This window comes from Amblyomma maculatum, chromosome 4, assembly GCF_055883805.1.
Source record: "Amblyomma maculatum isolate TAMU_Amacu chromosome 4, ASM5588380v1, whole genome shotgun sequence".
Classification (NCBI taxonomy): domain Eukaryota; kingdom Metazoa; phylum Arthropoda; class Arachnida; order Ixodida; family Ixodidae; genus Amblyomma; species Amblyomma maculatum.
Genome location: NC_139347.1, coordinates 39,333,060 through 39,357,982, shown reverse-complemented (window position 1 = coordinate 39,357,982; position 24,923 = coordinate 39,333,060). Strand labels below are relative to the sequence as shown.

The 24,923-nt window shown below is 47.6% G+C and overlaps 1 protein-coding gene across 1 annotated transcript in view; it reads left to right on the top strand.

Moving 5' to 3' along the window:
- Positions 1 to 22,612, top strand: part of LOC146190777 (F-box only protein 47-like) — a 49,374-nt gene extending 26,762 nt beyond the window's left edge. Inside the window, exons 8-11 of the mRNA XM_084600233.1 lie at positions 1,361 to 1,522; positions 4,384 to 4,526; positions 5,312 to 5,459; positions 22,464 to 22,612. Of these exons, the coding sequence (XP_084456359.1) occupies positions 1,361 to 1,522; positions 4,384 to 4,526; positions 5,312 to 5,459; positions 22,464 to 22,612 (602 nt within the window). The remainder of the gene's footprint in view (positions 1 to 1,360; positions 1,523 to 4,383; positions 4,527 to 5,311; positions 5,460 to 22,463) is intronic.
- The last annotated feature ends 2,311 nt before the right edge of the window (positions 22,613 to 24,923 follow it).

Here is a 24,923-nt window from a genome sequence, read left to right as displayed (position 1 = left end):
AAGACAGCTTCAAAAGGACGGAGTATCCTCTGTCAGACTTTAGCGTAGTCGCTATGGGTACTCTGTGAAGCGAGACAATTATTTTAAAGTTAAAACGAAAGTTTTGTTCCGGTGCGTATTTGCGGACCACGCTCCTGCTCCTCCCTAATCGGGGGTGGTGCCTCATGAACGCATCGCGGTGTTTTTATAAGAGAGCGTAAGGGCCCCGTGTCGCAGAAAATCCGGTGTCGGTGTTGTTCGTTGTAATGGAAAAATTCGAAATTAATGGAAGAAAAGAAAAGTGAAAAACATCCTTCGCGTGTGTGAAACTCTATTACGTAATTAACGGTGGAGTCCCCCCGCCATTGCACCGAACGCAAACAGCGCGTTCCGTTGACCGCGCACTAGGAACGCGCACTAGGAAGCTCCAATGCGGCGCTCGAGCTTACCGCTGACACCATGCTCGGTACGCCATAAGAGACAGTATATAAAAAATAAAGATAAAAGCTGAGAAAACTACTTTAATGTGTGAAACCAGCGCCATCTAGATGGCGCTGGTGAAGCCTGATTGCGTCTAACCCTTAATGGCGGAGCTTTAGTGTCCCCGCAATTTTTTTGTTTTTAATACATTGTCCCTGAGAATGTATTTCACACTTTCGCATCCAGTTACAGAACCTACTCTGCTTTTCTTCATCGATGCACTGTGGAATCAGAAGACTGCTTTGAAACCTTTGGCATGCACGAGTTATTGAAATCCGCAACACCAGCTTTCTCCCTCAGCCGGTAACAGCAGTGTTATGGTGCTCTAGAAGATTGGCAGGGTCATCCCAACCTAAGAACTTACGTCACAGATCAGCGTTGGTCTATAACTCCCATAGGTCTGCGTGCCATAGGCCTGCGTCCCATAGGCCTGCGTGCCGGGGGCGGGGAGTAGGGGGCCTCCTACATCGGTGGAAAAATAAAGTTCATAACAACAACAACAACAACAACAACAACAAGAACAACAACAACATTGGTCTATAATCTATAGCCACCTCCTTGGGTTATGTATAACCCTATCCTCAATAAAGTTTTTGAAGCCTGACCTTGCGAGGGCTGACTGTCGCACCCTTGACTTCCATGCATCGATCGTGGTGGTAATACTAACACCCCGGCAAGTTTTGTAACTTGGCGTGTTTGCGTGGTTCTGAAACGTAATCTAGGCAGTAAAGCGAAGCCACAGCACGGTGGAAAAGGCTTGTTCCGAGTAGGGGTGGGATGCGGTGATGTAGGCCACTCTCCGTGAGACGGGGAAGAAAAGCCCATCCTCTTCTATTTCCTGTCTAGCCTTGACTGTAGGGCAGTCAAATGTTGTCCGCGAAATGTGATGTCGTTGTCGCAGACGAGCTGCTGTGGGAAATGCCTTCTCTGCCGGTGCCGGCGGCCAGCAGCCCTGTGCTGCATTCCGCGCTGCAGCAGATGGGTTACGCGCTACTCTCTCTCTACGAGTACGGGGCAGGATGGACCTCGGACGACACCATCTCTGTCATCGAGGAGCTGTTCGGTAAGCCTGCACGCCTTTGGCACTGCCAGGGCCGTTCCATGTTTTTCTGCGGGCCGCGAAATATCTTCAGAACGTTATGGGAGCTAGACCATCATGACTAGGTAGAGGACAATACAAACTCCAGAATTGATCCTAAAATAAGACAAAAAAAAAAAAAGTAGAATTGGAAGGAGAATTGTTAGGCAGCTTATATGGCCTGCAGTTTCAGCCATGAAGTGCTCATAACGCAGAATGTAATTTAAGTACCGAAGCCGCGCGAGATGTTTTCTCTCTCTTCCTTCCGATGTTCCGATGGCTTCGTGCGCTTATTATTGCCGGAACGCCAGCGTATATATCACTTTCGGCCTCTTATATAAAGTATTTGTCTTAGCTGAACGAATCCTGTGCGCGAAATGCTTCTAAAAGCAGTCCGGCTGTCTGGACAGACTAGTATTGTTCTAGTTTGGGCTTCGGGATTTTGGGCGAGGCGAGTAAAAGGCAGCATGTGTAACGGGTATCCTAGCAAAATTCAACCAAGTTTAAAAAATTGCCTGGGGCTTAGCTTTGGTTAAGCCTGGTAGGTTGTGAAAGCAATACATCTTGGCCTCGCCTTAGCACGGCTTGTGGTTCTTCACTGGTGAATGAACACGTCGATATAGAGTGAGCTTCGCTGTTCAGAGCATCCATCATGCTCCAGTCTGGATTATCGTCAGATGAGCAGGATTCACGAGAAGAACGACTTGCCCGCCTAGCTGCATCTTGAGCACGCCGTCGAGCGAGACGCTCTTCACGCTGTTCATCTGTCTCCGTAGCTCGCCGTTGCTTCCTAGCAGCAGCGAGGCGAGGCGTCCTCTCTTGCGGAGGCGTGGCGACTGACCTGGCAGACGGTGAACGCGAGTATATACTCCCGGCTCCGCCACCTACCTCTCTATTGTGACGTCAAAGCGAGCGCAGCGCCTCCAACAGAAGGAACGCAATGCACCGCGTCTTCACACGTGGCTACCGGCCGCCGCTACTCGCTCCTAGTATGACGTCAGAGGTTATTCTAAAGGTCAAACGTGGCTACCGGCCGCCGCTACGCGAAAGGCCATTCATGAGAGTAGTATTGCTTTCGCAATGAAGCATTGTGTGGCTATGTAGGCGGGTTTCGCGTGGGCATGACCTTCTCGGAGCTGTAAAAGAGGAACTAGTTGATATATCGGGAAAAGAATGGTACCATCTGATAAAACGTCAAGTAAAAGTGTGCAAGTGACAGAATTGTTGATGTGGGTCAATTAGTTAAATATTTAAAGCCAATTAAGTGAATCAGACGTCGAAATAGCCGGGAAGGGTAATGTCGACGTCCGGAGGAGGTCACGTGGTACTCGACTTCCGGTGACGTAGACCTAACTTCCGGTAGATTTGGAATATTTGACCATGAACGAGCAGAAAAGTGTGTGATTTGCGTGCACAAACTGGGTGGGAACCTGCAAGGAGACGTAATCAACTTGAACAATGAATAATTCCGAGACCATCTCCAGTGAAAAAATGCGAAAGCCTGAGGTTGCTGCTGCGCATGGTACATCGCACGCCCCTTTTCGAACACAATCTGCGGTCCGTTGAACGCATCAAAGCTCACCGGCGTTCGATATTTGGTTTACATGAAAGGAAAGGCGCAGTATCTGTCGCTCGCGGAATTCCGCTGATACATCTCGCGGACAACATAGCAACGTTCAGGTCAGTCCCAGCCCCGTAAGACCAGAAACAGCCACCCTTCACCACATTTTTTAGGTTGTTGTTGTTGTTGTTGTGGCTGCAGGAAGAAGGAAAAGAAAATGCACGGGCCTGCTACTGGCTCTGTAGCTGAGCCACCTCCGCTGCCTCGTGCAGACACAGACAGAAGAGAAAATAGAGAAGAAAGAAGGGTGGCTGTTCCTGGCTCTACGGGGCTGGGACTGTCAATGCCGCTTGCGGCGGGGCTAGCCTGCCTCCGAAGTTTTATCTGTTGTAGGCCATCATTGCACTCGCCACCGCTTAGGTGGTGGACGACGGCGGTTGCGGCGCTCGTCTTTCTCTCCCTCTTCTTGTTCTTTCTTCTCTACTTTCTGTCTTCTGTCCGCACGAGGCAGCGGAGGTCTAGTACACTCTAGCGGAGGTGGCTCAGCAGAGCCAGGAGCAGGCCCGTGCATTTTCGTTTCCTTCTGCCTACAACCACAAAAACAACTTAAGCATTTCTTCAGTGCAGATTCTGAAGTGATCTCGGAATTTTTTTGTTTGTTTCGTTCTTCAAAATGTGCTCATAGTAGAAAAGAGCTATAAATAATTGGTTAACAGGGAAAGACGCAGTATCTGCCACGTTTGTTTCTGTGTACACCTGAACCGCGCCGTAAAGCAAGGGAAGAAGGTGGATTCGTGAAAGACGAAAGAGAGAAGGAGGTGCCGCAATGGAGGGCTTCGGAATATTTTCCACCACCTGGGGATCTTTAACGGGCACTGACATTGCGTAGCACATGGACGACTCTTCGTTTTGTCTCCATCGAAACACAGACGCCGGCGGTCGGGTTCGAACCGGAACTCTGGCACAATATTGCATTTCGGAGCGTAGAAAGGAGTCAACTTCGTTTTCTTCAGGGACACAGTGATACTGTCACTATACAGAAATCGCAAATCGTTTCGAAAAAAAAAAATCAGCTGTCATAATGTGATATGTGCTGTGTTCGAAATTTATTTATATCATCCGAGGGCTCAGGAGCCTCCCACTAATTGGCTAACGGAGACGTCTAACTGTAGGCTACGGGGTCGTAGTGCAGGGAAGGATCCTAAGCGGAACTCGGGTTTTCCCTATTACACGCACGTCGCCATATTGACGGCGACGCATTGCGCATGCTCGCGACATTTCCCAGGACTGTACCGGGAGTGGCGGGCGAAGAACTGTGCGGAACTGCTCATCCACTGCGGAAAGGACATATGCGTCGCGCTGCTTACATCCAAGCTCATCAACGGACGCGAAGCTCAAGTGGCCACCATCATCTTCAACATGATCCTAGTGAGAGCCGCGTATTTGCTTTTCACTCTTTGTCTTTCCCTTGATTGTTCATCAAGGTTTATCTCGACGCTGAAGTGAATGGATTTAGCTCTCTCCTTTGTAAGTGCCTTCATCACTGGCGTAGTATGTCGTACTGAATAAACCCTTTTGTTTACCTGCGACCGGTGATAGCGCCATTTAAACGAACTATATGAAACAAACGCACTTTAAGATGTTCTCCGTGCGGCCATGCAGTCTAAAATGTTACACAATGTTCCCTGTGTGGTTATGCCGTCTAAATATTTCTCTGCGTGGTCGTGCCTCACGCTCTATTTTAGTTTTCGCCCAGTGAATGTCCCACTGGCACAACGAATCTGTCCCGAGAAAGTGGCTTCACTGTCGGTAACGCCTTGCTGAGGCGAAGCCAGCTTAATGTGCGATATTCATAAGTAAGAAGTTGTTTTATCTTTAGCAAAATGGTGAGTGCTGAGCAGGCCGATGGCATGACGGACAAGACGAGATTATCGTCCCGTTGGGTGGAAGCCAACGAGGCACGCCGGGAAAATGGGGGAAGATCACGAAAATCGGTGTTTAACTGGTGATCAGGCGTTCGGAGAGGTAATATTGCAGATAGCTAGCATATAGCGTGTCGAGTTCGTGACATGTTTTGAAAACAAGAGAGGGGGGGGGGGGTTCTGTCGTGTTAGGCGACACTTGTATGGGCGTACGATAGGTTTGTTTGTACTGCACGAGGGATGTGCGGTTGGTTTAGGGTGAGGTTGAGCGCTGTCACCGTTTGCTCGCAGGTGGAGCACCACCACACCATGACGTCGACACTGATCCCTGAGGTAGTGCATGCCCTGGCCGAGGCGACTGGCAGCGTGAACTTCCTCAGGCTTCTGCCTCAACTCACTGCCAGTCTGTTCTTCGAGGCACGTGCCTACTACGCAGGAGGTGACGCTCTATGACCTTTCCCAGGGATTTCCTTTGGGAATGGGTTCTGACGCCAAAATTCCAAGGCGCTGGTCTTAATCACGGGTGAACCAGTGCAGGATGGTGCAAATTTCAAGTACGACAGCACCTTGCATGAATTCTTATTTTTCAACCCCACGCGGACGTAGAGTTTGCAGATAGCTCGCATTGGGAGAAGCGTGCCGTGGAAGCAGTGCGCGTGCTACGAGAGAGACCGGAATTTCTTTAGGCTAGTTGTAAATCGCAAGGAACAAAACTGCAAAAACGACAGGACATATCGTGAGGAACAAAAACCGCAGAAAGTACAGGACAAGGGCAAGACGCATGTGTTTCCGTGTACACTGCGTTGTCGTCTTGCCACTGTCCTGTCGTTTGTCCACTTTCGTGTAGACTCCCCTGATGGGGCTGGGGCAGGTAGGTCACCGCCGCTATCGGCGGGGGCTATCCTGCCACCGAATTTTTATCTGTTGTAGGCCGTCATTGCACCCGCCACCGCTTCTGTGGTGGACGACGGCTGTTGTTGCGGCGCGAGTCTTTCTTTCCCTCTTTTTTTTTTCTTTCTTTATTTTCTCTTCTGTCTGCACGAGGCAGCGGAGGTGGATCAGCTACGGAGCCAGTAGCAGGCTCGTGCATTTTCTTTTCCTTCTTTCTACAGCCACAACAACAACAACCACTTTCGTGTACACTGCGTTGTCGTCTTGCCACTGTCCTGTCGTTTGTCCACTTTCGTTCCTTACGATTTATTTGCTGTCTGAGATCATTGCGAATAATGCAAAGAGCTTCGCGCCGCGCAAGAATGTTCCAACGGCTACAGTAAAGAAATGAGCGAGCCCAACGGGCATACACTGAGGTTAGCAATAGACAACAGTTTACGACATGACTTTTAATAACGTCGACAGATGGCGCTTTTGTTTATCGATGTCGTTCGCTGGAATGGAAAGAGGAAGCCACGGAGCTGGTGGAATATGGAAATCAGGGAAGCCATTGAACAACGACGGGCAGCTTCAAGGGAACACCGAGAGGCAAAGAAAGCACAGGTATCTCGGGAGGAAATAGACCAAAAATGGGAATCATACCGGCAAAAGAAACTTGATATACAGGCCCTCGTCCAAAGTAAAATAAAGCAGTCCACCGATCGCTGGATGGATGACATACACGATGCCATTAGAGGCGGACAAAGAAAATTCTGGAACCATATAAGCTGGCTAGGCAAAAAGAATCAAATAAAGCAAGACCAGATTCAAGATAACGAGGGAAATTGTTTAAATGGAGACAACGCAGTGAACTACAATACATCAGTTGTTGCCGAGTCATTTAAGAGCGACGATAGGGTAATCTCAGCAAATCAGGAAGCAACACAAGACAGCAGAATACAAAGCAGCTTAGAACTGACAAATCTAAACTGGAAAAAGGCAGAAAAAAATATTCCTAAAAACACATCTACAGGAACAGATGGAATTCCAATCAAGCTGATTAATGAACTTGGTCCAAGAAGTAAGGAAACGTTGTTAAAAGCTTTAGAAACAGTCATAACGAATAAGCGAATTCCGGACAGCTTGCGGCAGAGTAAAATAAATTTGATTTATAAAGGGAAAGGAGACAGGATGCACATAAAATCCTACAGGCCGATTATCATAACATCTGTTATATACAGGTTGGCCATGCAGGCGGTGAAATCTAAGATTCAAGAATGGGTAGAAAGTAACAAGATACTCGGAGAACTTCAGAACAGCGTTATAAATCGTAGGCGCTTAGATGATAGCCTGTTCGTGCTTCCCCAATGCATCGAAATATCTAGAGTGGAAAATAGACCTTTGTATTTGGCCTTCCTGGACATAAACGGGGCGTACGACAACGTAAACAGGGAACTCCTGTGGAACATATTAAAAGAAGAAGGTATCGGTCATGAGATAACAGAGCTCCTACAGGAAGTATACCGGGATAACGAAGTAGAAATTACATGGGAAGGGATAAGAAGTACGGAAGCTGTCAAGGTATGCACAGGATTAAGACAAGGATGTCATCTATCACCGCTGCTGTTCATGCTTTATATGATAAATATGGAACGGAAGATACAAGAAAGTAACCTAGGTTTTAACCTGTCATATAGATTAGGCGGAACGGCGGTAGAGCAGCGCCTCTCCGGTTTAATGTATGCAGACAATATTGTGCTGCTAGCAGAAAGTCAGGAATAATTGCAAACTCTGGTTAAGTATTGCGGAGACGAAGGGGACGCTCTAGGCTTCAGTTTTAGCGCATTTAAGTCGGGTCTGATGATTTTCAACTGCTCAACTGATCAGGGTCTTAAAATACAAGGCCATAAAATACCCAGAGTGGCAGAATATAATTATCTCGGGGTATGGGTAAACGAAGGATTGGCATACATTGAAAAGCATGAGCAGTCACTTATGACAAAGGGGCGAAGAAATGCCGGGATAATGAAGCATAGGGCATTGTGGGGATACAACAGGTATGATTTTTTTAGGGGTATTTGGAAAGGAAGTATGGTGCCCGAGCTTACTTTTGGAAATGCAGTTTTGTGCCTAAAATCAGAGGTACAGTCGACATAAGAAATAAATAAGAGAGCCATCGGACGATTAGCACTAGGTGCCCACGGCAAAACCACAAATGAGGCGGTACAGGGAGATATGGGCTGGGCATCTTTCGAAGTACGGGAAGCTCAGAGTAAAATATTATATGGGGAAAGCCTGAGGAAATTGGACAGTAACAGATGGGCAGCTAAAGTATTTAAATACCTATACCTAAGCGTTAAGCAACAGGTGAAAAACACAGAAGGTAAAAAATTGGATAAATTCCATGGAAAAGAAACAGTGTGTGGAACTATACCGAAAGTGGAAGGCAGATCAGGAAGGAAGCTTTCTTTGATAACTCAAGAGGCAGTGCCCAACTTTTTAAAGCTAGATCAGGGTGTCTTAGAACACGCAGCTACAAAAAGAAATTTAACAATGGAGATGACGCATGTGCTATATGTGGAAACTTCAGTGAAATTTCAATTGACCATATTATACTCGAATGTAAAGGTATCCATCCGGAATTCGGTGCAGGCGCAATCACTCTTCCTGAAGCCTTGGGGTTTAGAGATACCAGTGGCCGATTGAATGAACTTGCGGTGGAAGCTTGCAAAAAACGATTGGAAGATTGGTAGCTTAAAAACAGAAAAGTGATGTAATGTTAGTAATGTAGAAAAAAAATTTCAATAAGTAGAATGATGGTATAGTTAACCAATCTAAAACAGGGGAAAAATGAGCATGATAGCAACTGCTACCACCCCGTTTCAAAGGGGACGCTCCTATATTCCACCCATCCATCCGTCGTTGCGGCCGTAGCTGGCACACGTGTGCGTGTTTGTATTTGTGCATTTTTGTACAAGTGAGGGCATTTTTTGCCACTGACCTATAGATTAATTGTCTCGAAGGTAACCTGCGAACGTGAAGTTGTAGAAAAAATTCGTTATATACGGATAAACTCAAACTGGGACGACTAGTCGTCTGTACTTATTGGATGCTCGTAGTTAGCTCAATACGGCACTCTCTATGAAACAATGTGCGGGCCTTATATTTTCCGAACCGCTGCCGTGGCTCACATGAACTAACTGCTTCCACTTCACCTTCTCTTTTTGGACCATCGTTGTGACCCAGAAGAAATAGCTGGCGACCTGCAGATCCACCGCTCCGTGATGTGGTTCTGCGCGTCGATGCTCCGTATGGCGTGCGATGCGGGCTTTGGCGGACATTTCTGCTCCCAGCAATAAGTGCCGACACCGTTGGATGGGATTGCAGACTTCACCCACCGTGCCTTCGGAAGACCTGCGAGTGTCTTGAGACGCACTCGACTCTTAAGGCTCCTTTGTGTGTTCCCTGGTTATTAGTTCTGAGTTCACCGCGTGTCTGACTGTGCGGTGTTGCAGTTTATTATTCGGCACGAGTTATTTGTGTGTCTTATTACGCGACTTACGAGTCTTTGTGATGTGTGTGAGTATTTATGTGATTCCTAACACTTCGTCATATGTTCTCTGTTCATCAGTTGCGACATCGTTGTGTCGCCTTTCATGGCTCACAGTGCTTCGCTATTTGTTATGACTTCGTCGCTCGTATTTTATTTGATTCTAATACTTCGTTCTGTGCTATTAATTTCTTCGGCGGCAGGCGTGAAAGGCGCCGACTCAAAGCTTTCGTGGAGTGATTAGTTTTACTGGCAAGGTAAGCGATATGCGCGTATGTATAAACAACGCTGAACCTGCGCGAAACCTGCTGAGCGGCTCGTCTCGTCGCTTGGTCAAACGTCGTTGAAGAAGTACAAAACTTTCTTGCGGCTATGTAGTGTATTGCACAAAAAGGCATGGACGCGCGAACACTTTACAGTACAAATTCACGCTGCGTACGTTTGGACACCGAAGAATATGTCAGTGTTTACGGCGTGAAGATAACTCCAGAGTTCCTGCTCAAATTTCGGGTATTCAAAACGTGCGCGTTTGTGTGTGTGTGTGAGGGATGGGGGGGGGGGGGGGTCAAAATATATCTCGAATTACGATTCTAGTCAGTTTGTTGCGATAATGTTGTTCTGTGTCATTTCTTCTTTGAACGCGATTTCCTTTATCTAGGAATGCGATTGTTGTTACCTTACATATCATTTATCGAACCTCGTTCCATTTGTACGTTGTGAAGAACTTCAAGACAAACAATAAACAGAAGCATAAAACTGAATCTTTGCTTTCTCATCAGTACCGTCTGCGTGCAGCTGCAAAGTTGCCATTGTTTACAAATCGCTGGCGCAGACAGCAGAACGCAGTGCGGACATACAGATCTCAAAAGGAGAGACGACATGATGGTGAGTAGATGCCCTTTAACATCTTTGCCTATTCCCCGTTTTGACTTTGTCAGTTACTGGTCATGGTTTCAAGTGGAAAGTTCCGGATAAGTCAAGTCGGAATTCTATAGAGCAGTAACATTAGAAGCCTAACTGAGAAAAAGGAGAAATATATGTCGTCGGTCATAACAAATTGGTTCATAGCCTAAGGGCAGTGGGCAAGATAACCCCCATTGGCTGAAAGTGATGCCACCAGGCCGAAAGTGACAATTACACGTGTATCAACGTGTCTTCGTCGTTATTCTGTGTCGGCACACTCGTACACCCTTGGGGAAGCATCTAACAAACAGTTAGATTACTCCAAAAAGGTAAGGTTTGTGGTTGTAGGGAGAGAGACGTGTAGGGGTCCGCAAATACAACCCCGAAGTAACGATACAAAGCTTAATGTAAAGGCATCAACAGCACATCGCCAACACAAAATGTATTTTGACGTATGGGAAAAAATTTTATCCCATTTTCGTTTAACTCGAAAGCGTTGAAGTTAACCGAAAACCCGACGTTGGCGCTGTGAGCGAACGAGCATCGCGTTGGCAAGCTGTAGCTGGCAGCTGACATGGCCGCACACTGACTAGACGTAGTGCTGCTGACGCTATGCTTGGCAGGAGCTGCCAACTCGGCGCGCTCCTTTCATATGGAAGTGCGATATCAGAATCAACCTGTCAGAACCCTTTAATGGACCCTATAGGCAACACAGCCGTGTTTATACGGGTCGGTCCGAGCGGAGTTTTATATGTGAGGTGGTAGCACGCTATCACGTCACGCACTTAAAGGCTGAACCTAAGTGTCCGTAAACTTTCCGTAAGTGTCCCCTATATATTTTTTTGCAATCTTGTATCAGCTTCTATCTATCGCGGCGCTGCTTCAGTGATCATTCAACTGGGCCCGTATTCCAAGTTTACATCGTTATCGTGAGTGTCGCTATCTCTCCGACCTCGAGTCATCTGATTGGTGGAAACGCTGGAAAATTATGTTGCCACCTCTTCCGGTTCCGCAGTGGCAACACCCAGTTCTGGCGTTTCGACAAATCAGATGACTCGAAGTCACGTGAGATAGCGGCACTTCGATATAACGACGCAAACTCGGAATATGGGCCCTATAGTCTACCTGTAGTAGTGGAAAGGTAAACGGACGAACCCACTCGGCGGCGTACGAAATTAGGCGTAAAGCTGATGCACTGACGTAAAGAGACAGTGTGAGTTCAGTGCAAAAGAAAACATACAAAACGATCTCTATAAAAGTCTGAGTCATTAGACACCTTGCATTCAGCTTCACTGGCACGCTGTTGCTGTTTCTAGTTGTTGTCACAGTCATGTTCACAGTTTTTATGTTTCTTTCACGCATATAAAAGTGCCCCCCCCCCCCTCCTCTCGCTATAAGAAAAGACATATATAACAATTCTTGCGGCGTAGCTGATTTTGGTTCAGTAGAGAAACGCTTTACTTTTTTCGGAGGTCCTTGATGGGCACCGTGGACACCACCTTTTCAGCGCAATGTTTTACGCGATACGGTAAACGTAAGGTACTTCAATTATAAAGCTCTATGGGGAAATTTGAATTTTTTGCTGTCATTGTATTTAGGCGATTGATGCATGCATTAGTGAAAATGGCAATCAGTGATCATTAGTGATTGAATGAATTGACTCGAACTGTAAAGATAGTGATTGTAGTCAAACAATCTGTACAAGGGCGCGCGCGCGCGCGCGCGCGTGTGTGCGTGTGTGTGTGTGTGTGTGTGTGTGTGTGTGTGTGTGTGTGTGTGTGTGTGTGTGTGCGTGTGCGTGTGCGTGTGTGCGTGTGTGCGTGTGTGCGTGTGTGCGTGTGTGTGTGTGTGTGTGTGTGTGTGTGTGTGTGTGTGTGTGTGTGTGTGTGTGTGTGTGTGTGTGTGTGTGTGTGTGTGTGTGTGTGTGTGTGTGTGTGTGTGTGTGTGTGTGTGTGTGTGTGTGTGTGTGTGTGCGCGCGACATATCGGCATGGCTACTGCAGTTCCCATTTTCAGTAAGTGACGCTGAAGCGTGCCCCAACTTTTTTAACGTATTCGTTCACAAACCCGTCTCGTTTCGCATGTAATGGAAACAGCTACTATTTCCATACAAGTAGCATAACATGCATATATATCTGCCGCAGAAAAAAAATAATCCTACTTCACCTTAAACCAGCTCGCTAAATTTAGAAACCCTGAATATATGAACCTTCCAGCCGTTTTTCCTGAAGCGGTGTATCTGTGCCAGCGCCTAGCCGACATACTGCACTACCTAAGAAAGGCCACTCTCGGTCTGCAAGCAGATAGGTAGGCTTAGATCAAGCGTTGCCTTTTCCTTCCTTACTTAAAATGCTCTCCGAGATCAAAGGCCAATATATATTACAAAGCGTCAGTCATGAACCGCAGTGTCAGTGCGCGCACTCTACAAACATCCCGTACAAACTGCGGCACTTGAATGCTTCTGGATCGGGCGCTCGGGGTTTTCAAAAGGAGCAGCATATGCCACGATTATGTGCATAAAGTATATGCATGCGACCAACGACGCATCTGCAGCGCATCACACAATAAAGTGGCCTCATATGAAAAGGAGTCGCGAAAGCATCAGAGGCAGGCCGTACCACTCAGGCCAGCTTGCTGCTCGGTCTGACGTCGCGGATGGCTTGTGAGGTCTGGCTTGCCACTGACAGGAACCCCTTTAATGGTGGTGCCCGACGCGAACCGGGTGCCATTGTGCGAGCTCCTCTTCGTGCGCCGCCTGCTCCGCGAGCAAAGAGAAAGCCGTTTGTGTGCCTCGTTGATGGCTCTTTGCTCATCTTGTTCTTGTGTCTTCTCGAGCTGTCCTTCGTGTCGGTGTCGCCGTTGTCAGCGGTGCCTCTGAGAGCACAGAGGCGCAGAGTGGCGCTGCTCTCGAAGACTAGCCGCTGGACGGCCCACCTTCCTCTTTGCACCCGTTACGACAGCGAAGGCTTTCGGGACCAAGGTGGTGTTAATTTGCGACTGGGGGAATGGGAGTCCCGGTAAAGACTGTCACCTCTCACCTCTGCATGAGAAAATTAATTTTTACAGAAGAAAACTGGACTGAAACAAAACCTTTCCCGCCGAAAATTTCCAAGGAATACATGATTCAAATCAGATCGCTCTCCCCAACCGCTCATAAATTCGCTCCGGATGGAACTCCGAGGTTACTCCTAAATAAAAATAAATTAGAATTTATGATCAGCCTGCAAGCCTCGGTCGATCACTGTATACGTACCGTTTTTGCCAAAAGTAACCAGGCTGCACGCTTTGCTTTTCGCTTGTATTCTAAACCCAACATGGCTTCCAAGAGAATCAAAACTTGTTAAAAGTTTCGCAAATTTACAGCCTCAGAAGTGGTACAAATTCTCTACTACCTGATGGTGGACCCGACGTACGCAGATATTTTAAATCACTACAGAGGCAGCAGGTTAAAATACCCTCCGCCCCACAAGCGACTCACACAAGAAGAAGCGACCAGCTGGAGAAGACTGCAGACTGGCACCTTCCACAACTTATACATTCTAAACAAAATGTTTCCCACACAGTATAGAGATAGCTGCCCCTGGTGCGGAGACAGTCCGACCCTATACCACGTCACATGGGAATGTAAACACAACTACACTTTCCACAAGCAAACTAACCCGAGTGCGGAGCAATGGGAGGGCCTGCTAACCAGCTGCGAGCTCACCGCCCAAAGGGCATTGGTGCAGCACGCATGCGAGGTAGCCAGGACCAGTGGAGCCCTGGAATGAGGGAACCACCCGTGCTAAGGAGTCTCCGACGGTGGCGAAGAAGTGGCTGCAGGAAGACTCTCCGAGACTAACCAAAAGACCTCAATAAAGTTTTTTCACTCACTCTACTACCTGACTGAGAAGCGGAACACGTAGCCTGGTTACCTTTGGCAAAGACTGTACGTGCGCAGCGGAGCGCCCCTACGTCGTGGACCAGATATAACTAATGAATTTTGTTGCGTCTCGTTGCAACACAACTGTGCATGGTAGTAGAGGATTTCTTATTAACTTAATCTGCTTGTAGTTATTTAAAGTACTTGCAAATCTCCGTCCGCACTAGTCCGTTTGCATTTTGCCTCCACCGAAATGCAACCGTCGCTTGCCGAGACCAAATCCCTGATCTTGGGCTCAGCATCTTATCGTCATAGCCCCAGAGGCGGAGAGCGGCGAATTGATTCCAGTCGTCAGTTCCCTGTATTAGTATATTGGTGGACAAAGGGGCTTTCTATCTAGACCTCTCCTTACTCAGTCATCGGTAAGTATCGAAATATTCGAACTACCGAATAAACTTGATGGACTCAAGGTACAGCACGAAGTGTTCGCTAACCAAAAAGCGGTTCGTGCTTAGCATGGCGGAAGCGTGAAGCAGAGGCTGTAGTATAAAGCATGCATGTAAGCATGAAATCATATTTCCCAGCAGGTAACGAAAGTGTGCATCACTTTAAAGGGGAGAACGTAGCTCGCTGTTCGCTGTAATGTAGTATGACGCCGTCAAAGCAATTTCATCTTCTCACCTGCTCCTCCTATTTCTGCGTCCTTTGTTTTCTTCTGTGTAATAGCCTTTCTGCTCGTGTCATAGCTTAGGTTTTATTTTATTTCTTCCTCTCGGAGCAAGTGTCTACCATCTTTATTGTTTTTGTTTATCATCCTTTACGCTGGCAAGCGGCACGGCCTGTCCACCGCTCATCCCCAGACAATCCACTTTTATTTTCATCAGTAACTGTAAATTGCATTCCGGAGAGCGCTGCGCGCGAAGTCATTGTTCGGCCTTCTTTTGACACTTTTGCATGTTCCCAGGCAAAGGCGCGTGTTTCTGAAGTACTCAGTTCATTTTATACTTGTACTTGGAGGCGTGCTTGGCTTCATGCATGAAATGAGTTTACTGAAGTTTGGTATATGAATAAAGGTGCTGTAAAAATGGGTGTTTGGCTTTTAAACTATCTTCTTCAAATTTGATAGCAAAATTCTTTAATGGTGCTGGACATTTCGCAGACGTCGTAAGCGTACATGTCTCTCTTTTTGTGTCATAACCTGCTCTCGCATGCAGCGTATCGGAGGCTATGCAGTTTGGACGTCAAGTTGTCACGCGTTCAGTGTTCAGCAATGGCGGGCACTTCAAGGCAGAAAAATTACCAAAAGAGCCCGCCCACTGAATTTGCGTAAAAATGCTGTCGGTGATCTTGAACACTCCTGCAGCGTACGGTACAAAGTCGCACGGAAGGTTCAGCAAGACCAGCCAGTGGACTGGGACCTCGGAGACAGCAAAAACCAGTAGATTGCACGCGCGAGCCATTTCCACATGAAAAGTGTAAGGGCCAGCTACCTGTGTGTGTGTGTGTGTGTGTGTGTGTGTGTGTGTGTGTGTGTGTGTGTGTGTGTGTGTGTGTGTGTGTGTGTGTGTGTGTGTGTGTGTGTGTGTGTGTGTGTGTGTGTGTGTGTGTGTGTGTGTGTGTGTGTGTGTGTGTGTGTGTGTGTGTGTGTGTGTGTGTGTGTGTGTGTGTGTGTGTGTGTGTGTGTGTGTGTGTGTGTGTGTGTGTGTGTGTGTGTGTGTGTGTGTGTGTGTGTGTGTGTGTGTGTGTGTGTGTGTGTGTGTGTGTGTGTGTGTGTGTGTGTGTGTGTGTGTGTGTGTGTGTGTGTGTGTGTGTGTGTGTGTGTGTGTGTGTGTGTGTGTGTGTGTGTGTGTGTGTGTGTGTGTGTGTGTGTGTGTGTGTGTGTGTGTGTGTGTGTGTGTGTGTGTGTGTGTGTGTGTGTGTGTGTGTGTGTGTGTGTGTGTGTGTGTGTGTGTGTGTGTGTGTGTGTGTGTGTGTGTGTGTGTGTGTGTGTGTGTGTGTGTGTGTGTGTGTGTGTGTGTGTGTGTGTGTGTGTGTGTGTGTGTGTGTGTGTGTGTGTGTGTGTGTGTGTGTGTGTGTGTGTGTGTGTGTGTGTGTGTGTGTGTGTGTGTGTGTGTGTGTGTGTGTGTGTGTGTGTGTGTGTGTGTGTGTGTGTGTGTGTGTGTGTGTGTGTGTGTGTGTGTGTGTGTGTGTGTGTGTGTGTGTGTGTGTGTGTGTGTGTGTGTGTGTGTGTGTGTGTGTGTGTGTGTGTGTGTGTGTGTGTGTGTGTGTGTGTGTGTGTGTGTGTGTGTGTGTGTGTGTGTGTGTGTGTGTGTGTGTGTGTGTGTGTGTGTGTGTGTGTGTGTGTGTGTGTGTGTGTGTGTGTGTGTGTGTGTGTGTGTGTGTGTGTGTGTGTGTGTGTGTGTGTGTGTGTGTGTGTGTGTGTGTGTGTGTGTGTGTGTGTGTGTGTGTGTGTGTGTGTGTGTGTGTGTGTGTGTGTGTGTGTGTGTGTGTGTGTGTGTGTGTGTGTGTGTGTGTGTGTGTGTGTGTGTGTGTGTGTGTGTGTGTGTGTGTGTGTGTGTGTGTGTGTGTGTGTGTGTGTGTGTGTGTGTGTGTGTGTGTGCGCGCGCGCGCGCGCGCGTGCGTGCGTGCGTGCGTGCGTGCGTGCGTGTGTGTGTGTGTGTCAACTTCGCGTTTTTATAATTAATCGTAGGTGCTTCCACTAGTTATCCCACATTACTGGCGATTATAATTAGGCACAACATATTTATCGCGCTCTTCTTAGGCACATGCGTATGCAATGACACGCAATGGCAGCGGACATCAAAATGAGTTCGCTTATAACTTTTGGAATTATTGCTGTGTTTCTCAAAACAACGGTCACCGATTTATTCCAACAACCACCGGTTTGTTCAGTTGCTTACGTCATTTCTTGCGTCATAAAAGCCGTCGCGCTATTTCTTACCTTAGCCAGTGAGTAGTAAGCCCACGGCATTCTAGAGACATATTTCTTTCGAAGAAGTAAATCGACTGCCGTGGTCTGACAGCGCCAAGGCGCCGAAGATGACGACAGCGAACGAGCTTAGAGACGACAGGAACCGCTTGCTTCGCTCGACGAGCGAATGAAATGACCCTAACGCAGGCAAGGAAGTTCCGCTTCACGATGCTTCATTTACGCGTCGCTTAGAAACGGAGAGCCGAAGTCGTCAGCTACGCTCTACGCCACTGCGAAGACATGCTCGTCATTGTGTCGCGTATATACCGGCGTATAGGCAGAGTTAAATGAAGATTTATCGACGTACCTATGATGATGATGATGATGATGATGATAAGCTCTTTATTTACTCCTAAAGAAGGGGAACCAGCCGAAAGACTGGTTGCACTGAGCACTGTACGTTTGGAATATGTCGGAGGAAACGCGCAACGCTGACTAGCCACTGTCGATGATGAAACAGACAAATATAATCGGGCCCGGACTCCGGATATCATAATGGCTGTTCAATATGAGCACGTTGTGTTGGGCATCAATTAAATCGCAGTTTATGTTGCATTTCAGAGGTTTTAGTTATTTCGCGAATCCAGAATGTAGGCGTATGAAAGATAGGGTTTTTCATCAGAGAAATGAGCGTATTTACCTAAAAAAAAAGTCCGTTAAAATGCCAAAAAAAAAAAAAAAAGAAAAAGCAAAGTTCCGTTTACTCCCCGACTTCTAAAACGGAGGCAGGCTTACATCCCGGTCAACGCGACATGTCTTTGCCACGCTCCGAATCTCGTTTTTCTCTCCTTTTCCCTGCCACTAGCCATTGCCGCCTTTGCTTTCCTCCTTTATTTCTCCTCTTTTCAGCTTTTCTTTCTGCCTTCTTGTTCCTCTCCCCGCTTCGGCGGCTGCCGCTCGTAGAGCAACCACACACCGTTCACTGTCGGGCGCAAGCTCGCGTCTTTTGTCGCCTTTCGGAAGCGCCGCGCGCGTCAGACTCGCGCCGTTTCACAAAAGAAAAGCGCTCTTCTAGGAAACGACGCTTCGGAGGCGACCCGTCTGCAACACCGTCTGCGCTGTACTCAAAGCAAACTCGTTTTCTTCTTCTTGCCGACACGCTGCCGGGCTCCCTTCTTCCCTTATTGTTATCTAGCTGAGCACAGAAGGCCGAAGGTCTTTTTTTCTGCTTTTTATTTGCTCCTTTGAGAACATGACACGGGAATCAGCGAAAGGGTTCAAGAAGTTTTATTTGAAACCGGCCATGCCACTCTTCTTGAAATATATCGCCCAGGAATTGGACTGATGAAGGCAACGCTGAAAGAATTTGGGAGCCTTTTTCACAAGAAATAACGGTTTGTTTGTGTGTGTATGGGGAGGGGGGGAGGTTGGAGGGTTGGAGGGGGAGGATATGTTAGATGCGATGAGTAATGTCTGGCAAACACCTCTACGCTCAAGTTGCGAAAGAGACCGAAGGAAAAAGCGAGAGTAGACAATTCAATCGCTGAAGAAGCAGATTGGCAAATAGAGAATATAATCTTTTTTTCGCACAATAGGCCATGATAATACGTGTCTCTTCCATCAAGACAAATGTATAGCGTTTTCTATATTTTAAATAAAGTAGCTTTCACTGCTTTATTTAGGCCTTCATTCGCATCCTGTCTGCTGTTTTCTTACCTTTTTATTCTGACCAAAGCCGCTCAATCCGCATTGTCACTTTTCCCCAATTTTTCCGGAGGTGCCAGATCTTTCAACAGTTTGCATCTGGAGCGTCGGGCATCGACCAGTGAGCCGTTGCAGACGCTACGTTTCACGTAGGTGAAAAGCTCATGACTGTAATTCAACAAGGTAGTTAGAGAACACAGTAAATTCAGTTCACTTCAGCAGGAAGTTCCCTAGAAGGTCTGTGAAGGAACATTTAACGAAATAGTACTTTCTCAAAAGGTAACTGCCTGCAGGTTTGTTGATGACAGTCAGTTCACTGCGAGACAACCCTATTCGGTATTAGTGTCCAGCATCGGACGGCTTCAATCGGTCGGTTATGGCGTCTCTGCAGATATCAGGACTGTCAATCACACAGAGTATATCGCGTAGCGTCTCCGCGGATGCAGTCGTCATCGGCGTATACCCGGGGAATGACGACGAACTAAGCCCTTTATGCGGTTATCCATCTAATTCACCGGCCGGGAACCGTGGCGAGACTTTTTGTTTAGCTACGGGCCACATATGCGGGTTCCCCAAGGATCAACAGGCCTCTACCGCATCTAATCTCCGAATTCTCCGCGCGTTTTATTGTATATTTACGTACTCTCAAAAATGACGCCACGAGGAAGTTCCGATAATTCCCTGGGAAAACATCCTTCGTCAGCGTCGCGTGGCAGGAAATCACTTTTGTCGCGGCTCATTACTGTGCCCCCTAAACAGTTTTTAGTCAGATAGGTTTTATGCGCACAAAAAGACGACACAAAAAGACAAGGGACGCATGCTTGAAAATGACGCAATACGCTGTTGTGACTGCACGCTGTGATCTACAGAAAGCTTCCTTGATCCGCGTGTATTGATCTGTGACCTGCCACCAACCATCTACACGCACACACTTTTTAAGGCTGTACTTATTACTACCTTTTTGCCTCAGTAGAAAACTAGATGTGCTTTTGTACTTCGTGTTCAGAGACGCGTTGATTCCCTCGGAAATCAGTTCCCTCGCTTTTAAGGAAGCGTAGTTTCTGCCAGTCTAGACGCGAGTTAGTTCACTGCAATTTAAAACGAGTATGATCGAACGTGGAACTATATACATATATATATGCATGAGTAGAGTAAGTACAGAAAGTAATGAGCGGGGGGATTAAGTGCACTTGCCTGTTTTTCCATTCCTTTTTTTTTTAACCTATATCGAATATCTTATTTTTCAAACATTTATGCGGCCCCGTCGCGGTTGGCGCAGTGGTTAGGGCATCTGACTGCTGTACCCAAGGATGCGGTGTCGAATCCCACCCGTAGCGGCCGCTTTTCCATGCAGGCGAAAAGCTTTATGCACCCATGTGCTGTGGGATATCACATATAAGCGCACGTTAACGAACCCTAGGCGGTCGAAATTTCCGAAGCCGTCCACTACAGCGTCTCTCTACCCGACTCGCTTTGGGACACCATAGTAGAAACCAAACCTTTCTTCAGCTTTTCCTTCTTTTTTTTTTTTTTTTCTGCCATTCGCCATATTAAAAGGCGCTTGAAGTGCACTGCTAGAATTTTTGGTTTGAGTTTTGTGAATAGATTTCATGTCACTCTGCTTGGAAAAAAAATATAAAAGCTATTACTCTCGTGCTGTGCGATGTCAGTGCACGTTAAAGAACCCCAGGTGGTCGAAATTTCCGGAGTCCTCCACTACGGCGTCTCTCATAGCCTGAGTTGCTTTGGGACACCATAGTAGAAACCAAACCTTTCTTCAGCTTTTCCTTCTTTTTTTTTTTTTTTCTGCCATTCGCCATATTAAAAGGCGCTTGAAGAGCACTGCTAGAATTTTTGGTTTGAGTTTTGTGAATAGATTTCATGTCACTCTGCTTGGAAAACAAATATAAATGCTATTACTCTCGTGCTGTGCGATGTCAGTGCACGTTAAAGAACCCCAGGTGGTCGAAATTTCTGGAGCCCTCCACTACAGCGTCTCTCTAAACCCGACTCGCTTTGGGACACCATAGTAGAAACCAAACCTTTCTTCAGCTTTTCCTTCTTTTTTTTTTTTTCTGCCATTCGCCATATTAAAAGGCGCTTGAAGAGCACTGCTAGAATTTTTGGTTTGAGTTTTGTGAATAGATTTCATGTCACTCTGCTTGAAAAAAAAATATAAAAGCTATTACTCTCGTGCTGTGCGATGTCAGTGCACGTTAAAGAACCCCAGGTGGTCGAAATTTCCGGAGTCCTCCACTACGGCGTCTCTCATAGCCTGAGCTGCTTTGGGACGTTAAACCCACAAACCACGAACCACATCTTAACTTAATTATTTGTTCCTATCACAGGACTGTGGGAAATACTCGGAAGGTTCCAAGCCGAGTAAGTCACACAGGAATATGAAAATATTTATACAATTTCGTTATGTGGAAAGAATACGGCCACACTTTAATCTTCGACGGGTAGGTCTGATGGCGCATTCCTACGAGAAACAAAGGGGTAGGAGAAGGAAGAAACTTGCATCGACAGAGTATACATAGACTCAGGCAAAGTAAGATATTGTGCAGGAAGAGAAGAAGATTCAGTGCAATGGTCTGGGACGATCAAGGCATTGATGAGCTGGGCATGACCAAGGCACTCGCCAATGGAAAAAGGAGCAGGGACTCAGGAAAGGGTTGAAGACTGGAATTGCGCTTCAATCGCCTTGGACAGTGAGCACAGCGGAAGAAAGAATTCTGCAGGTCGTGAGGAGATGCGAATCTGTCGGATAGGGTGAGAATGACGGCGCCATCAGGTGCAGAGAGGAAGGAAACAGGGATAGTGATCAGTAGGAGGGACCTCGATGTCGGCAGCCACAGTCATCCTGCTGAGCGCATGCAGAAACAAAATCGGTCGCCGCAGCGGAGCTGCACAGTTCTAGTTCGGCGCGAGCGCAGATGATGATGGCCTGATGGTCGCAGAGAAAGACTCAACCTAAAATGATGTCATATGAGCACGAAGACAAAACGACGAATTTCTACGGTATATAATGGCGTGAATAACAACCCTGACTGTGCACGGCGTCAAAGACAAGGCACGCTGCGCAACGGCGGTGTGAAGCGAAATGTGAGGTAAAAGCGCCGACTCTTTTCGTAGTTTGCGGCATATACTGATTTATCTACAGACAGCAGCGCCAGCACTGCTGTGCTTCGTTAACTGCGGTAACTATATATTTTTCTTGGGCCGCATTGGGGTAACGACGCAGTGGTGGCTGAGGACGGCGGCCTGCATGACGGCAGTCGGCAGAGGAATCAAGGTCGGCGGAAAAGCATTGACGTGACATCGGTTCAGGAAGTGCGTAAACGTATAGGACGTCCGCAGGCGCGGCACCATGCGGCGGCCACAGTGACGCATAATGAGACCAGGGACACTCACAACAAATCGGGAGATTGTCGCGAGTGCGTTAAGGATTCACAGGAAGAGGGGATCGGATGCGGGGGAGTGAAGACGGCTGGCCGCGGTGGAGGGCGGAACGGGATAAACGTGTCGGCTCGGGGACGCCTGAGGACGTCAGTGCACGTCGGCGTCGCTGATACGGGGGCCTGATAAGTAACGGGTTTTAGAACCACTTGATCACGAATCACTGCCTGAAGGGTCGAGGGCAGGTTTGATGGAGGGTCCTGAACTCTGTGAAGAAGGGGCAGTTGTCGTGTGTCCCCCTCAAGCACCGAGTCTAACCTCGTCAAGCAGCGAGCTGCTGGCTGCCGACACAGCCAAACTTGACAGTGAATCCGACTGCATGGATGGCGGTTGAACGAGACTGCGCTACTTGCGGAGCTCATCACAGCTCTGGAAAAGTGTGAAGATCTCGGGAACGATTACGGTTGCGCCGGTGACAACCATGAATTCGTCAGCCTCGTAGGAAGCAAGCCGATCCTCCACATCGGGATCGGTCCCGCTGAAAATGGCCAGGTCCCGCTGTCGGAGAACTTCAGGGACAACGACAAGGATAGGGGAAGAAGCAGGGATCTGGCTCACGTCGATGTTCTTTTAGTTGGAGCGGTGGTTCAGCTTCGGAGCTCCAGGATACTAGCCGAAGGGTCGACCGCAGCACGCTCCAACAAGTTGTAATGTGGTTTCTTATCAGCGAAGAGGGCCCGAGAAAGACCTCGTAAACGACATTAATATTGATTTATACTCCTTTACCTTTTAACCTAAACTGTCCTTTCTCCCTGTCGCTCACCTCTTTGATTTCTCCTACCTGTCTCCTTGCTACCCCTCTATTTCCGCCATCCCAATTCAGGTGCTTCAGTTCATTTCGGTAGCAAATACCGAGGCAAGCAAAAATCTTTTCCTTTCTTCATTATTTTTATTTTATTCAATAAAACCACTTACTACTACTACTACTAGCTTTCAGTCACCATCTCGATATCGCGCCTTGCGCTCGCGATGCAGCTGCTGCCGTCGGTGCCCATCTTCCTCTTTACAATATATACGCACAGGCAGGCGTACTTAGAAAGATCGTTATAGCTTAAGAAATTTGTCAAACTCCTCATACCCGGTATTCCGCCTCATTTCCACCAGCATGAACTCCTCACCGTTAGGTCATGGCTGGCAGTATATAGCGGATATTTTGGCAGAAAACTGAGTCCTTCATATATCGCCTGCGGTTTTCTCTCCATCAAGGTTAAGGCGTTTACAGGAGCCAACTTGCAACCAACTTGTCCGTTCTGTGGCGGTGTATAAAGAAGACTCTGCACATGTTATCACAGTGCCTTCTTCTCGAAGCCCTCACCCGTGCACAGCAGACCTCTTCCAGATTCCAGGTGTTACCGTGTCGGACTGTGAGTATACCTGAACCTTTGTCAGATCTTTGCCAACCAGTTCGTCCTCTTAATCGTGAGTGCACGCACCAAGTATCAATGGCGCGCTGTGCGGCCGCATATATACACAAGCGAGGTTCTGAGCCTTTTCGAAGTGCTTGGAAAAGTACGCAAGGAAGTCTGGCCAAAGCTGCAGCAGGAACGTCGCTTCTTGTGTGTATAGAGGTTCTCGAAGGTGTGATGTCGGCAAATCCAAAGATTTTCTTTTTTTTCGGTCTCGGGTGGGACACTTTCTGTTTTGCTGTGATTTCGATGCTGGAATTGGTTTCCCTCGATGAGGCCGTTTGAGCTCTCGCCAGTGTCAGACGAGTGGCCTCTTCACCACGATGGCGAGTTCGGCCGCTACCGTACTGGGCGCTGCCCACTCCTGTGGTAGCCGCGGCGGCCCCCATGCCCAGGTAGGACCCTCACCTCGAAAAAAAAAATCTCCCCAGCCCCTATTACTCCTTGATGGGGGGAGGAGTGCGGAAGATGTTGGATGAATAGGTCGATGTGTGACTCGAGTGCCAAGTTACCCCCTCCGATCTTGCAACAGCAACCCTGCTGGCTAAATAAATATTATATGTGTCACTTGAATCATAGCCGCGGTGGAAAGCGGAGTGGTTCGAGAAAGCTGTCAAGACTGATGCAGTTTTGTCCGGGCTGCCATCGACCATCTACGTCTATACGTGCATAGACTCTGAGCAGATTCTCCAGTAGCTTGCTCTAGAATTGCCCTTGCTTCCACGATGAAGACGACGTCAGTAGCCTGGTGGATCCTCCATAGTGTCAAGTACCTGAGTGACTTCCTTCAGCTGCGAGACAGCCGCAGCCCGCCACAGTTGTCACCTGGATATGACCGTCTTTCCTGCAGACAGCCACAGGTCAGGAATGAATGTTTTTGTTTAAACAATCACTTGCAGTATATTTATTCATTCCTTCCTCGTCCCAGCACGGGACCGAGTTCAGCAACTTTCAGGTTGCAAACTGTGATCTTGCACTACGGTCGTCACGCACTCCGTTAATTATTTTGTCTGCAAAGGGTATTTGCAACTAATATGAATAATTGGCCCAAAACAGAAAAAAGTTTGCCGTCTCTGAAGAAAAAAAAAAGATAGAAACATGGATTTCTTTTTTTAGAAAAAGCAACCTACAAAAGCAGCTGGCCGTGGCTTACCCAACGAGCAACACAAGTTAAAACAAGAACGTGGATTTATTGGCCTGAAACAAGGAAATAAAGCGCCCGCCGCGTCCACGAGGCTA